The sequence below is a fragment of the Bombus impatiens genome, unplaced genomic scaffold (genome assembly GCF_000188095.3).
Source record: "Bombus impatiens unplaced genomic scaffold, BIMP_2.2 scf_0649, whole genome shotgun sequence".
Taxonomy (NCBI): Eukaryota; Metazoa; Arthropoda; class Insecta; order Hymenoptera; family Apidae; genus Bombus; species Bombus impatiens.
The window spans coordinates 1-14,682 of NT_177068.1; the positions used below are offsets into that span (position 1 = coordinate 1).

General features: G+C 38.4%; 1 protein-coding gene across 9 annotated transcripts in view; it reads right to left on the bottom strand.

Annotated features, from left to right (window-relative positions):
* Positions 1-9,000: 9,000 nt before the first annotated feature.
* Positions 9,001-14,682, bottom strand: part of LOC100745829 (retinol dehydrogenase 12-like) — a 17,281-nt gene continuing 11,599 nt past the window's right edge. For 4 of the 9 annotated variants that reach the window (XM_024369988.2, XM_033322670.1, XM_024369991.2 and 1 more), the window contains exons 3-5: positions 13,725-14,029; positions 11,426-11,545; positions 9,001-9,232 (exon numbers count right to left, since the gene is read on the bottom strand). In XM_024369988.2, the coding sequence (XP_024225756.1) occupies positions 9,015-9,232; positions 11,426-11,545; positions 13,725-14,029 (643 nt within the window). In that variant the 3' untranslated portion in view covers positions 9,001-9,014. Of the gene's footprint in view, positions 9,233-10,706; positions 11,181-11,425; positions 11,546-13,724; positions 14,030-14,682 lie in introns of those variants that run through there. The other 5 variants (XM_033322671.1, XR_002947329.2, XM_033322672.1 and 2 more) reach the window with 5 other exon arrangements.

Sequence of the window (14,682 nt, forward strand, 5' to 3'; positions counted from 1 at the left end):
CGATGTTATTGCTATACAGGAATGTTTTAGTTTCTAGGGCCCTTTGTCGTAGGCCGTTAGAGTACCAGGCTGCTATTTTAAGCGTGTCTATTTTTATTTTTTGCTCATCACGTTAGTAAGTGATTGTAGCATGACTGTTATCTGCTGTGTTTGCTGTCTGAGGAGTTCGTTTTGTTCGCTTATCATATTTGTGAGTTCAGTGTCGTTGCTGTGGTTGTTCTGTTCTTGATTTTCTAAGGGTGACGACCGGTTGACTACTTGCGCGTAGCTTCGGTTTCTAACGGTGTTGGTGTTAGTGTGGTTATTGTTCATTATTGTTCATGGTGTGTATTTGATGTTGACATAGATTCTGTGTTGTCCTGTTGCGTGTGGAAATTGTTGTGTGTCCTGTTTCGAATCGGCGGGAAAAGGTTGCTTTGTAGTTGTTTTCTGACTACGCAGCCTTTTTAGCTGGCTGGGTGATTTCCACCGCAATTGTGACATTTTACGTCATTTATTTTTCCCGTGTGTGGGCAGTTCACTGTTAGGTGCTTTCCTGCGCATTTGACACACGCCGGGTTTCTGTTGCAGTAGTTGTGTCCGTATTGTTGACACCGCATGCATTGTGGTATGTCTTTTTTATGCCTGGGTGGCTCGACTGCAATTATTGTGTTTGAGATTTTTTAATTTCAAATATTTCTTTGTTATTGCTTTTCGGTTCTAGCTCTATTAGGAATAGCGGTAGTAGTTGCTTAGTGTCAAATCTGGTTATATTGTTGATCGTTCTTACCTGGTGTCCGATCTTGGCCAGTTCCTCGCATATTTTCTTTGTATTTGTTTTAGGGTGTAGACCTCTGATTACTGCTTTGTAGCTCTTGTCGGATTGGGGTTGGTAAGTGTGATATCCAGCGTTTTTTTCCTTTAGCGCTTTAGTTACTTTTCTGTAGGTTTCTGGGGTATTAGTTTGTACTTTTACCTGGTCCAGTTTGAGCTGCTTGATAGTGTAGTTTCCTTTTCCTGCCGTGCTGTTTAGCAAATCAATGAGAGGGTCTATTATTTTTGCGTCTATGTAGATTGGTGGTGGCTGGGGAGTGTGTGTTCTTGGTTTTTCTGTAGGGTCTGTGTCCATCTCTTCTGTCAGTAAGCTGAAGGAGTTTTGTGTGGGAATTTCCTGTAGCCATTGTTGTCTTTCTGTTTCTGTGATCCTCCTGTCATTTGTGTTTGTGTTTATTTTTTCTTTTTTTGCTGGGAGTTACAGTCTTCCAGCTTTCGTTATGTTGTGGTAGATCCTTGTTGGTATTGCTCTTTACGTCGTCTTCATGTATTATTTCCATTTCTATTTCTTTTGTATTTGAGCAGTCCTGTACTTCTCTTGTTGTTTTAATTGGGCTCTGTTGGTCTACTGCCCTGTTTATAGTGTATGTTTCTGCTTTGTTTAGTATTCTTATTGATGGTACTTTTTCCATCCTTGATTGGTTCTGTTGCTCTACTCTTGTCGCACAATGTCGGAGGAACTATGTTTTACGTCCGCATAGCTCGACTGCTCGGGCAGAACTGGAAAGAACTACGTGGACTCTTTATCGGTAATATGACGATCGTGAAGAAAGATATTTCTGAGTTGGAATATTAAATCATTAAGAAGGTAATATACAAATTAAAATTTGGAATTTTAATTTGTTCCGCACTCAACGTCAACTCAAGGACGTGTAATAAACTCGGTATTTCCGACGAATAATTTGGAATGAAACGAAAGAAAAACTGAAAGACTACTGAGAAACGTTAAGTTGGTATGATAGTTAGTTCCTACAAGCTAAGTTGTTACGACTTCTAACGAAGCTCTTTTGTCTTAGGAGCCGACCACGTGTTAATTATCTAAATGTATCCGGTGTGTTCAGGCGTTTTGTACGAGGTGGTGAAATATAGAAAGTAAAACTCAGTCCGTATGAATCTATTAAATATCAACCCCAAACCTACATTTACTAACAAAGACATGATATAAGAGGCATGTGGCGAGAGAAGCGGGGGCGGATAGAGAAGAAAGAGAAGAATGATGATGTGATATGGAATATGGAGGGCCAAGAGAGTAAATGAGAAGAGGTATGGAGACGGAGATGAAGGATGTCGACCTGGTAGGGCTCATGGAGACACAAGTAGAGGAGCAAGACTGGCCAACATAAATAATAAACTACCAGCAAGATCCAAGTAGTGTATTTCGACTGTAAGGGAGAACAGGAGGGAAGGACATAGTCCTGACGACGCGATAGCACTTGAAAGAAACAGAAAATATGGAATATTTAGGAATATGAAGGTTAAGCAAGAAAATCTGAAGAGTGGTGACGGTGTACAGCCGGAAAACGGAAGAAACAATGAAAACAATAGAGGAAGGCATAGAGGAGAAAGAGGAAGAATCGCTGCTAATAGGAAGAGACTTCAATGCGAGAGTGGGAAAGAAAGAAATGCAAATAGGATGAAAGAAAAGCAAAGGACAAGTCTCAACAAAAAGCCTGAATAGTAGACTACGTGATAGCAGATGAGAAAGCAAGCGAACAAAGGAGTACGGATGGACTCGAATCACGTACAGTTAGGGGGAGCAATAAAAGGAACAGAGGAGCAGGAGAGATAAAGGAGGGAAATCAAAAGGAGTGACCACAGAGGGAAGAGAAAAGAGATAGAATCAGGGAGTCAATAAGGAAAGCAACATGGAAGTAAAGAAAGAGAGAGTTAAGAAAGGAACTGGGGAAGTTTCGAAGCGGAAAGATTAACAGAAGAGTTTACAAGCAAGAGAAACGAATATAGAAACTGGAAATATAGAAAAGTGGAAAGGAAAAAGAAGGGAGTAAGCGGACAAGAACAGGAGGCTGAAGGAGTCAAAGGCATATTTCGCTGCTGGGAGTATGGGAGAGGACAAAGTAGGAAATGAAAAGTATAACGAAAGAAGTGATCAGGACACTCGGAGAGTCCAAGAGAGCAGAGGCATAGACAAAATTTATTTTATTTATTTATTTATTAAAATTTACAATCAATTCTCGCACTGAGAATTTTCAGTAATTTTTTCTGGTGTGGTGCAGTGACATGGCTAATTATTTATAATAAGTTAATACTTATTATAGATAAGTATAATTTATAAGTAAGTGTTATAAATAAGAAAATATTCCTTAATTTAAATAACTAATTGAATCTAGCGTTTAGGTCTAGCGGGGTTAGGTTGGGGTTAGGTTAGTGCCCCTTCAGCCTGCGGATCTGGTCCGACGTATCAAGTAGTCCAGTAATTAGTTTCGGTGTTTGTTGACTCTTTTGCTATATCTGCTGCTATATTTTGCTATTTCCTCTTTGACTGTTGGTATCTTGAGGTCGCGATGTATTAGTTCGTTGGAGACATACCAGGGTGCATTTATAATGGATCCTAGCGTTTTCGATTGGAAGCGTTGAAGTATTTCAATGTTGGAATTACTTTCTGTTCCCCATAGTTGGATTCCGTAGGTCCAGACAGGTTTTATTACGGTCTTATACACGGTAATTTTATTCTGTGCGTTTATAGCCAATAGAATTTTTATAGTTTGTCCTTTAGTTGTTTCGTTTTATCTGAGATGCGTCTTTTCGAAGTTAGTCTCCTGTCCAGGGTTATGCCCAGGTATCTGACCGAGTCCATGCAAGGAATTGTAGTATTGTTGATGGTGACCTGGGGGCAGGTTTGTCTTCGGAGCGCGAAGGTTACATATGAGGATTTTTTTTCGTTAATTCTGAAACCCCATTTATGAAACCACTTTTCCATGGAGTCGAGACTTCGCTGGAGAGTGGATGAGGCTATTACCGGGTCTGCGTGAGTAACTAATAGCGCTGTGTCGTCTGCAAATGTCGCCATTGTTATCTCTGTTGATATAGGTAAATCGGCAGTGTAGATGGAGGACAGCAGTGGTCCGAGGACACTAACTTGGGGTATGCCAGATTCTATTGGGGATGTTGTGGAAGTGGCGTCTAGGCATTTAACCATGAATTGTCTATTGGTTAGGTAGGAGTAGCAGGTGTGTGGTACGATCTTTTTAAGCTTGTAAAGTAACCCTTCATGCCATACTTTGTCAAATGCCTGTTGGATGTCTAGGAAAACCGCTGAGCAATATTTTTTCTTTTCGAGGGTTTGGCTGATCGTATGGGTTATGCGATGGATTTGCTCTACTGTTGAATGTTGTTTTCGGAAGCCGAATTGGTGATCTGGAAGTGTTTTCAGGTCCTCTAGGAGTGGAAGGAGTCGATTCGTGAGTATCTTCTCGAATAGTTTAAACAGGGTAGGTAAAAGACTGATTGGGCGATAGGAGCTAGTTTCATATATCGGTTTTCCGGGTTTAGGGATGAGGGTGATCAGTGAGATTTACCAGGCCTTGGGAAAGTATTCAAGGCGAAGAATAGCGTTAAAAATCGATGTGATGAGTGCAATCCCTTTTACGGGAAGTTCCTTGATTGCTTTATTGCCTATTAGGTCGTGCCTTGCTGCTTTCTTGGAATTTAGGCGACTGATTGTTTCTATAATCTCTGCAGAAGTGAAGGGTTCAATAGGAGGAGACATTTGGAAGGGAGAGTGCAGGTATTCAGTAACGTCCGCGGCAGCTTTGGAGGAATGGGGTTTGAATACTTTAGACAAGACTTAGCAAACAAGTTGGCTTTTTCGATAGAGCTACGCGCCCATCCACCTTGCGGATGGCGGATTTGAGGGATTATTTGTGGGGTTAGGTTGGGGGGGGCGTGAGTTTCCCGGAGGCCTTCCATAGTGAGTAGTTGATGTCAGCTGTGGGGGACAAACTGGCGAGATATTTATGAAAACAGTCATTTTTGTAATTTTTTATGGTTTTGGATAGCTTTCTAGTTGCGTTGTTTAGTTTGCGTTTGTCATACGGTGTTCTATGGGCCTGCCATACTCTTCTTAGTCTACGTTTTTCTGCTATTCTTTTAATATGTAATGGGGATATTCACATTTGCTGATAGAAGTCTTAGTAGGTGTGGAGGAGCGGATAGTGTTTATTATGCTCATGTTTAAGTATTCCGTGGCTGCTTCGATATCTTCATTAGTTTGTAGTGAAGTTAAGGCTGAAGTTGAGTGATTAAAGACTTCTCTAAAGAGCTGCCAGTTGGTGAGTTGGTTATGAATAAAGCCATTAGGTGTGTTCTCGATAATTGTTGAACTGACTGTTGCTATCAAGGGGGAATGATCAGAAGAGAGATCAGCCGAAGAGTTGATTTGGACGTATCTTGGCGAGATATTTTTAGTTATGAAAAAGTCAAGTAGGTCAGGTATTTTGTTAGTGTCGGTGGGCCAGTATATGGGTTCGTATGTGGTGAGATACTTGAGGTTGTTGGTTATTATGCTGTTTAAGAGGTTTTTGCCTCTTACTGTAACCAGTCTGCTGTCCCATTGGGTGTGCTTGGCGTTATAGTCTCCGCCAGCTATGAATCTATTGCCCAGGGTGTCCAGGAAGTTATCAAAGTCTTCTTTGGCGATGGAGTGTCTGGGAGGGCAGTATACTGCTGAAGTGGCGATTGTACCATGACAGTCTTCTATTGCTACATTTGTTGCTTGGAGATAGTCTTTCTGGAATGATGGATAGTTTTTGATAGTTTTGGATAGTTCTGGATGGATAGTTCTGATAGTTTTTGTCGGTGAAGTGGGTTTCCGATACGAACGTTAGGTCGATTTGCTACTGTTTTGGGAAGAGTTCTAGTTCAAATTTGTGTTGTGCTAGATCGTTGGCATTCCAAAGAGCTATGCGTCTTGGTTTTATTTTGCGTCGGGGCGTATTAATTTATCCATGATGAGTGTTAGTAGAGATAGCAAATTATTTATTTGCTCTGATTGTTTTTCTATTAGCTTTTCAAGTCTAGAGACGTTGTCTGTGTTTTGTGAATTGGGGACACTATTTTGAGAATGGTCCCCATGGCTATTCGGATTATTTTGGTTTCCTTGTACTGCTTGGGCATAGGAGATTGAAGTAGTAGTGAATTTAGGGGGACTGGGTATTTGATTGGTTGTCTCTTTGGCTCTGAGTTTAGGATACTTATTTGTATATAAGGTTTTGTAAGCTGAGCAGCCTTTGTAGTTAGCAGGATGGTCATCTTGACATAAGATGCCCTTCGCTGGGGTATCCGGTGATTTAGTGCACTGGTCAGTGTGGTGTGTACCTGCACATTTAACGCAGCGGAAGGTATGGTTGCAGTATTTCTGCGCGTGAGCGTACCTTTGGCATCTTTTACATTGCACTATCTCTTTTTTAACAAGCAGTGGTTCGAGTTTTACTATTGAGTTCATTAGACGACTGATGTTGTATATTTCCTTATTGTTAGGCTTTTGTTTTATGTCGATAAAAAATAAGGATAACGGGTCTTTCGAGACTCTATGCCTTATGTTACTAACGTTGATAACTTCGTGGCCGTGTTTTAAGAGTTCGAATTTTAGCTCGTCAATGTCTGCTGAGTGGTGGATGTTGCGTAGAACCACTCGAAAAGGTCTTTCGTGTTTGAGCTGGTATGTATGAAAGTTGGCGTTCAAGATCTTAAGTAGTTTGGTGAGTCTTCTACATGCATCAGGGTTTGACGGCAGGATTTTTACTTTGTTATTGTTGGTTTTTAGGTTGTAATCCTCTTTGGAGATATCTCTCTCTGTGGACTGAATCATCGTTTGTATGTCGATGACATCATCAACAAATATTGGTGGGGGAGGGGAATTTCTTTGGGTGTGTTGGTTTGCTGGTGGGTCTGCAATTTCCATGGAGTCGTTTGTGGATTCCCATATGGCGTATCTGTTGTATGTGGTTACTTGGTTTGTTGACTGTTCGTTCTGGGTGACGTTTGTGTTTATTTTTGATGCTCCTATTTTTCGCTTTTTAGAGTTTTTGGCGTCATTAGTACGGGGGGATCTGTTACACTTTTGCCACGGTGGAGGTAGCGCGGAGCAATTGTGGATTTGCTCAGGAGAGACTGGTCGTGATTCCTGGGCCATCATCGAGCTAGTTAATTCAAGTTGAATAACTAGTCGAGAGGCTATGAGGCTAGGATTCGGGTAGAGGTTAGGAGCGTAGGAACTTTTCTCTAAAAGATAGGAAACACTTGGCTGCGTTCACTTTCGACGGATGGGCGACACGTGTTGTTTTATGAACTTCACGGAGCACTAGACAAACGTCTGTACGCGACGGCACTCAACAGCGAACTCCATAGACAAAATTGAGAACGAAGCCTGAAGACTCATGCCGAGAGAGATTTGAGAAGAATTCTGCAGAAAGTTGAACAGGATCTGGAAAGGGGGAGGGTAGCCGAAGGAATGGACCAACATAATTTACCCCACATACAGAAAGGAAAGAACGGAAGAAGCAGAGTAGCGTACATACACTCGTACATGTTTCATACAGCGTACGAAATATACGCAAACATCCTTAATGAAAAGCTGAAGAGAGAGATAAAGAGAAAGCTTAGAGGAGAGGGAACATCGTCCGAAGACGATGGACGCGATATACGTGATACATCGTGTAATTAACAGAGAAGAGAGCAGGACGAGAAGAGGGCTGTATGCATACTTTATAGATTTGAGGGTGGCTTTTAATTGGATTGGTAGAAGCAGTTCGGAGAGGACGTTGGGATGCAAAGATGCAAAGGAATTTGAGGCGAAAGGTAACGGCAATCTACCAGGAAACGACGATATGATGAAGACAGGAAAGTGAAAAATGCCGAAATTTGAGACAACAAGGGGCGTGCGGTAGAGTCCCATGCTATTCAATGTATATCTGTTGAACATGGAGGAGGCTTTGTGAAAGAAAGGGGAGAAAGGGGTACATATAAGAAGGGAAAAGATGTGGCCATTAACCTACGTGGATGATATACCGACGATGGCTAGAAGGAGTGACAAGTGTGTTCAGAAGACTGAGAAAGTACCTGGAGAAGAAAAGACTCGCAATGAGCACAAGGAAAACGAAGATGATGCTATGTTGTTCGAGAGAAGAGGAAGGAAAAGGAAAAATATGAGAAGGAGCGAAACTGAACAGGAGAAAGGTTGAAGGAGGCTAAAGAAGTAAGAATTTGAGAGTCATATTAAAGAGGAGTTGCAAGATGTAAAGACACAAACGGACAGAGATAACAGAGCGACGATAGCAATAAAAAAGACGTAATACTGGAGAGACAGGCTATTTAAAGAATCATTCGATAGGGGATTGAGGATGGAGAGTGTGCTAGTGTGCGGATTCGCAATTTGGATACAGTACGAAAAAACGGGATTGGAAGGATAAAGAGAAGATATATTAAGGGTATGCTGGGATAGAGGAACGCCAAACTACATCCTGGTGGAGGAGACCAAGATTGAGAAGATCATGGACAAGGTACTAAAGAGGGCAGTCAGATATCAGGTATCAGATCTAGTGGAGAAATGTTTTTGGGAATTGGACAGAATGGGGAGAAGATGAGGGGAAGAGGTGAGATGGAAAGAGAGGAAAAGACAGAGGGGTGAAGGAATATATATAACTCAATATGGAACTCAATATATATAAGAGGATAAGGACAGAAAGCACGCCGCGTTATCTGAGAGAGAGAGGACAAAGAGGAAGGACAGATTCATTATTCGTGACAGCAAGATTCAGATGTGGAAATGAGAATAAGAACGTGGAATATGCATAGAAGTAGAAAGAGGCGATAGAATATCTGGCGGAGAGCTGCGGAGGCAGAAATGTGAGGTGGTACGTAAAGGAGACTTTGTGGATAAAGCGGCAGCGGGCGGGGGGAAATCAAGAGGATTTTGAGAGAAAGGGAAGAAAGAAGAACCTTCTTCTTACCACCTGGTAAGAGCAGGAAACAGCGCCAAAGAAAACAGTAAGGTAAAATAGGTTAAGTTAGTTATAACGAGAACTAGAGAAGTAAGTAGTAAAGCGTTAAAGAAAAATATTATTGTCGTATTGGGTAAAGATTATGTAGGATTGTTGGGCTAATAGCTGAAAGCCATTTACAGCCGAAAAGCAAGGATTGAATAAATAATGAAAAAAATAAAATATGTATATGTGACAATTAACTTACTCATAATATAGACCACTTTCTTTTCCTGCATTTTCGTCTACAGCACAATATAAAGTCGTTTGAGCACCCTGTTCAGCAGTTTTCATGAAAGGCTGGATCAACCTTACAATTGATGTCATACCTCGGAAAAACGATGCATCCATATATCGACACAATTCTGTTTTCACTACTCCAGGATGTAAAGAATATACGTGTATGCCTTGAATTTCAGCTGCTGAAAATGCGTAAAAAGATATAGATATAAACACAACGCAGTAATTATATGCGAATATTCAAAACTCAACAAAGCATGTACCAAATGGAATACTCAGATGTTTAGGAATAACACTAAAGCTTAAACGACTCCGAACAAAGATAGCGACAATCTCACTAGGTGCGAAAAGATTCTGTTGGATGGAGAGAGAAGTAGAAATAGGACACTGGACATCAGGAGTCAGCTAGGTTTCGATAACTAAAATTATTTCGTCCGGCAGTTCAACACTCGCACACAATAATCCTTTGTGTATCATGCGAATGGAGTGAGCATTCCAAAAGAGAATTTTTGCGAGCGTTACGGAGCGTCAAATGGTTACAGTATAGAAGGCCTGAAATTTATCAAATGTGGTACAACACTTGCACATTTTGCGTATAAGTGCGTTAGTCGTATCTAAAAGGATTTGAAGAGCCGCAAAAAAGCTTAATTCGCGCACGGCATCTTGTACCACCACCTTATACCAAACCCCACCAATCGCATAACGGTTCATATTCAAAAAAATCTGGCTAAAATTGAATTTTTTTATTTCACATTTTTAATTTACAAATCGTATCCACTCTACCAAAGCATCTTCCACGGTATTATTAAAAGATTGTCATTCGAAATTAAAAAAATGTCAATACAATTTTTTAAATTCTTCATAATTTTTAAGACCATCTATTAGTCTGGACATTTCACGACATAAAACTCAATTAAACTACATTTTTAATAAATTTCGAACAAAAGATAATAAACAAGAGTGTTTGCATGAGTGGTACTGTTTAAGCGTTCCAATTTTCACAAACTGAAGAACAAAATGATCTGAAACTTAATGTTTCACAATTTTGAAATAAAATTAACAAACTAAAAGGTTCCAGTCGGAAATACGAATACGAAAACGTTTCTAAATTTGCAATTTTGTGTTTGTCTTTGCCCGACTCTGATGCAAATATAGGAAGATCTTTTTCTTTTTCAGTGAAAGAAATACAAACGAGAGGTCAGAACGAATTGAAGCCAAGAATGGTTATTGCATTAAACAGAATTCGATTAGATTTTAGAAATCTCAAAGCACGTTGTTATTACAACTAACTCAAAAACTAACGAAACGCTACAACTTTTCAAGAATAGTATGTACAAAAAAGAAACAAACCCATAGGAACTCGTTCATATTCTTAAACTCCAAGAAACGGATGATAGTGATAATATGGACTGTTAAACTACCTTTATATTTTATTTGTATTTTGCATTTTATTCATTTTCTATACTTTGTCAATATTCTACATTTCATTCGTATTTTGTATCTTTTTCGTATTCTGTATTTTTTTATTTGCATTCTATATTTTACATCTATAAAATTTTAGGAACGTTTAAAATATTTGTGCAATTACCTACATTAATAGCTTATGAATAAATGAAATTATTTACAATACACACAATAATTATATGAACAGATATCTCTCCTAACTAATAGTTTTGTGCTTTTATTCAAATTCATTTTATTAATTTTTTAAATAATTTTGTTGAAAGAATTTAATTTATATCAAATGATTTATTATTTATTTCGTTAAAAGAAAGTGTCGTGCAAATCTTACCACTGAAATACATTCAAGCATACGTATGACTGTGAGTTACAGACTATGATTAATCTTCAAACTGCGACCTACAACCTACGCTGTATCACTCACGTAACGCAACGCAACGCACCGCGAGCGATGTGGCTGTAAAATGATAATGGGGCAAACTTGGCAGGGAAAGAATCGGGAATGCAAGTACATAAATTAGCGAAAGTCGAACATTTAAATTAATTTGAGGTGTGACCACTATCGTAATTACAATAAAAAAATGTTGACCTTGGAATTGAAGGTCTAGATCAATTTTGCGGCTACACTTTACTTTGTAACTCTCCACCGATCCGAAGGTGTTGAATCATCTGCCAAAAGCATAACAAATATGTAACTTTTTACATTCTGTACATTCTACATATACCTTTACTAATTATTATTATCTCTATGCCTTTACAAACATAGTAACGTATATACAAATGTTCTCCTTCTTCGCTTCTCAATTACACATGAAATATTTATTTTAAAAACGATTGAACCAGTTCGTTTAGAGCGGAAATAATTAAAATTACTACACCATATAATTTTTTGAAAGCATAATTCTGCTACTTACCGATTAACTGTTTATTCAATTCTTTAGTAAATAAGATATTGGCCAGCTTACTTTGACAATAAGCTCTAACAGGTGAGTAAGAACGTTCCAAATTTAAATCCTCAAAATGTATATTACCACCTGTAACATGATATATGATGTAGTATGTATAGGAATAACGTATATAAATCAATAAGTTTCATATTTTAAGTTAAATACTATTAGAAGTAACAACAAGACAGACTTTAATATAATACCTCACTCCTTCAATATAGATAACTATGCAAGTCTTTGTACAAACCTTTTCTATGTGTTTTATAGCTAAAAATGAAACGAAAATATCATATGAACATACAACTGCAAATATTTCATCAATCGCAATAAAAATATAAAATATGGGAAAAACCACAATGAATTTACTTTTAATATAATGGTATACAGCAATAAATAAATAATTTACATATTTTATATTAATTTATTGAATTAGTTTGAATGATGGAGTTAAGTCGAGTGAATTATATTAAATAATAAATGGTTTTCCTGCATAAAAATTCGATAATATTATATTATACCTGCGTTTTTATATTATTTTCGCATTTCGAAATTTCATACGCTTCTTTGCGATACAAAACTCATTTCAACAATTCCATTAGTTCGCTCTCAGAAGAAATGACTATGGAACCACAAATCCCAGCAACAACTAAAGCTGCTAAATCAACTCCTATCTATGTCGAAGCACAGGTAATAGAGTCAACCCCTAAATGATAACGCAGGAATTGACAGCCATAGCATAAAACAACTAAAAAACAGCTAATTCTTTGCTTTTCAATTTTTCTGAAATGCTTTATCCTATTTGCTGACTTTAACAATCGAAAAAATGATGCTTTAATCGGTCTTCCTGAATTTGAAACGTTACTTGGATCAACCAATGAGATCCTAGCATCATCCCAACATGCAACAATATATCCAACTATTAACATTATTGTGAAAAGAGTGTTCCGTACACAGTGAGTTCCGTACCATTTAATTATGTTATAGGAGACTATCGGATAGATAACCATGTGTAATACATGCGGCATGGACTATGATACTTATTATCATACGAACGCTAAAAGAGACACGTGATATAATCACAATTGCATAGAGATAATTATTATCTACACCATCGGCTGGCTACAGAGCCAGCATGTGATGGTCAGACGTTTGAATTATCTCCACCAATAACCTCTGACAAACACGTGACAGAATATCCTCACATGACGAATCGATCCAGATGATGCTACAAACGATTCATTTTAACAATTTTATTACCAAGCACAACTTTACTTTAGAAAATGTTTATATAAACTCCAAAAGCATGCGCAGACCGACGAAGTTTGATACAGAAGAAGTCCACTCTGTTAGTTTAGGTTGCCGACATGTAACAATAAGTCTATTATTTTCACGACACTGACGAGGAAATCGAAGAGAAATCTTAGTAATTTCAACAAATTTACAAGTGATGACTTACCATGAATCAATTAGAGATATTATCAGCACTGTTTAATCAGTGATGTACAACTACGTACCGAGCAATGGGTAAATACCTGAACCTGAACTTCATGCTTGAGACACGTGGCTAAAATCACTAACGACGAACCCACTTTAAATGACTGAATAAACGTAACATATTAAACTAATTGACGGCAAATAAATGTTTTATTTAATTTATTTAACTATGACTCGTGAATACGTGCCAGCACTTGGTTTAATACGAGTAAGATGTAAAACCACCAGCACGGAGTCGTTGGTGTAGTCTAATATGACAAGGTCGAAAAAACGAGTTCATAATAAGATGTATCAAGAATAATTTTAATAAAATTAAAAGATGTAATTATTATAAAAATTTTAGTCTCTCTCCCTCTCTCTCTCTCTCCCTCTCTCTCTCTCTCTCTCTCTCTCTCTCTCTCTCTCTCTCTCTCTCTCTCTCTCTCTCTCTCTCTCTCTCTCTCTCTCTCTCTCTCTCTCTCTCTCTCTCTCTCTCTCTCTCTCTCTCTCTCTCTCTCTCTCTCTCTCTCTCTCTCTCTCTCTCTCTCTCTCTCTCTCTCTCTCTCTCTCTCTCTCTCTCTCTCTCTCTCTCTCTCTCTCTCTCTCTCTCTCTCTCTCTCTCTCTCTCTCTCTCTCTCTCTCTCTCTCTCTCTCTCTCTCTCTCTCTCTCTCTCTCTCTCTCTCTCTCTCTCTCTCTCTCTCTCTCTCTCTCTCTCTCTCTCTCTCTCTCTCTCTCTCTCTCCTCTCTCTAGCTTTCAACTAATCATATACAGTTATTATTATTGCTACTTACCCAAATGTGCAGCTGATGAAACGTTAATTATTCTACAACCTGGTCCAGATTCTATTATTCTTGGTAACAGTAGAAGTGTTAAAAGAAAATGTGCCAAATGATTCACTTGAATATGAGTCTCGAAACCATTTTCAGTTTTTTCAAATGGATGCAAGAATACTCCTGCATTATTAATTAATATGTGGATGGCCGGTTCAGTTTTTAAAAGGTGCTGTGCACAGTTCTTAACGCTTGTTAAACTACTGAGATCCAACTGACAAATTACTAATTGTCCTGGTTTATCTTCAGAGTTTTTCTCACCGGCACTGAAATTTTATGTACCGTAAATGTTATAAAGTACATTGAACAGTAAATACAACAATACATACAAAAGAAAATTGAATTCTTCTCGAATTCCGCTATGAATTTTTAAACGGTGTAATAGCTTCAATAAATCAATATAATCAAATTAACGAATCCAATATAACAGTGTTTATGGAATGGAATAAAATAGTGACTCAGAAAATGTTTCCAATAGATAGATACAATGATAAACAATCTTAAAACGAACTGTGAATTTGTTTTTTAAAAATTATTATCCAAGTTCAAACTTAGTGCCTCTTGTGGAACAGTAAGCCATAAAAAATGGCTTCGGTCAAACATATATACATGTCGGAGATAAGAGGACACCGGTGCCTTCCCTCTGAAACCTCGGGAAAATCCATAAAAACATTATAATTAAAATCTACAGTTGTAATTAAACGATTTGCCGTCATTCTAACCAATTGTATTTGTTCGAGACTTGTGACAGTGAGCTTGGGCTCAAGGCGACAATTAGTCGCCGAACGTGGCCGCGGTCAACGGGATGAACTCTCCATCTAACAAAGGCATTGAGTAATCCTATAGCTCTCCTTAAAAGAAAGATTTGTAGCGGCACGTGGCAGTAAACATTCCAACGGTTTCTGTCCCGTAGCTTGCC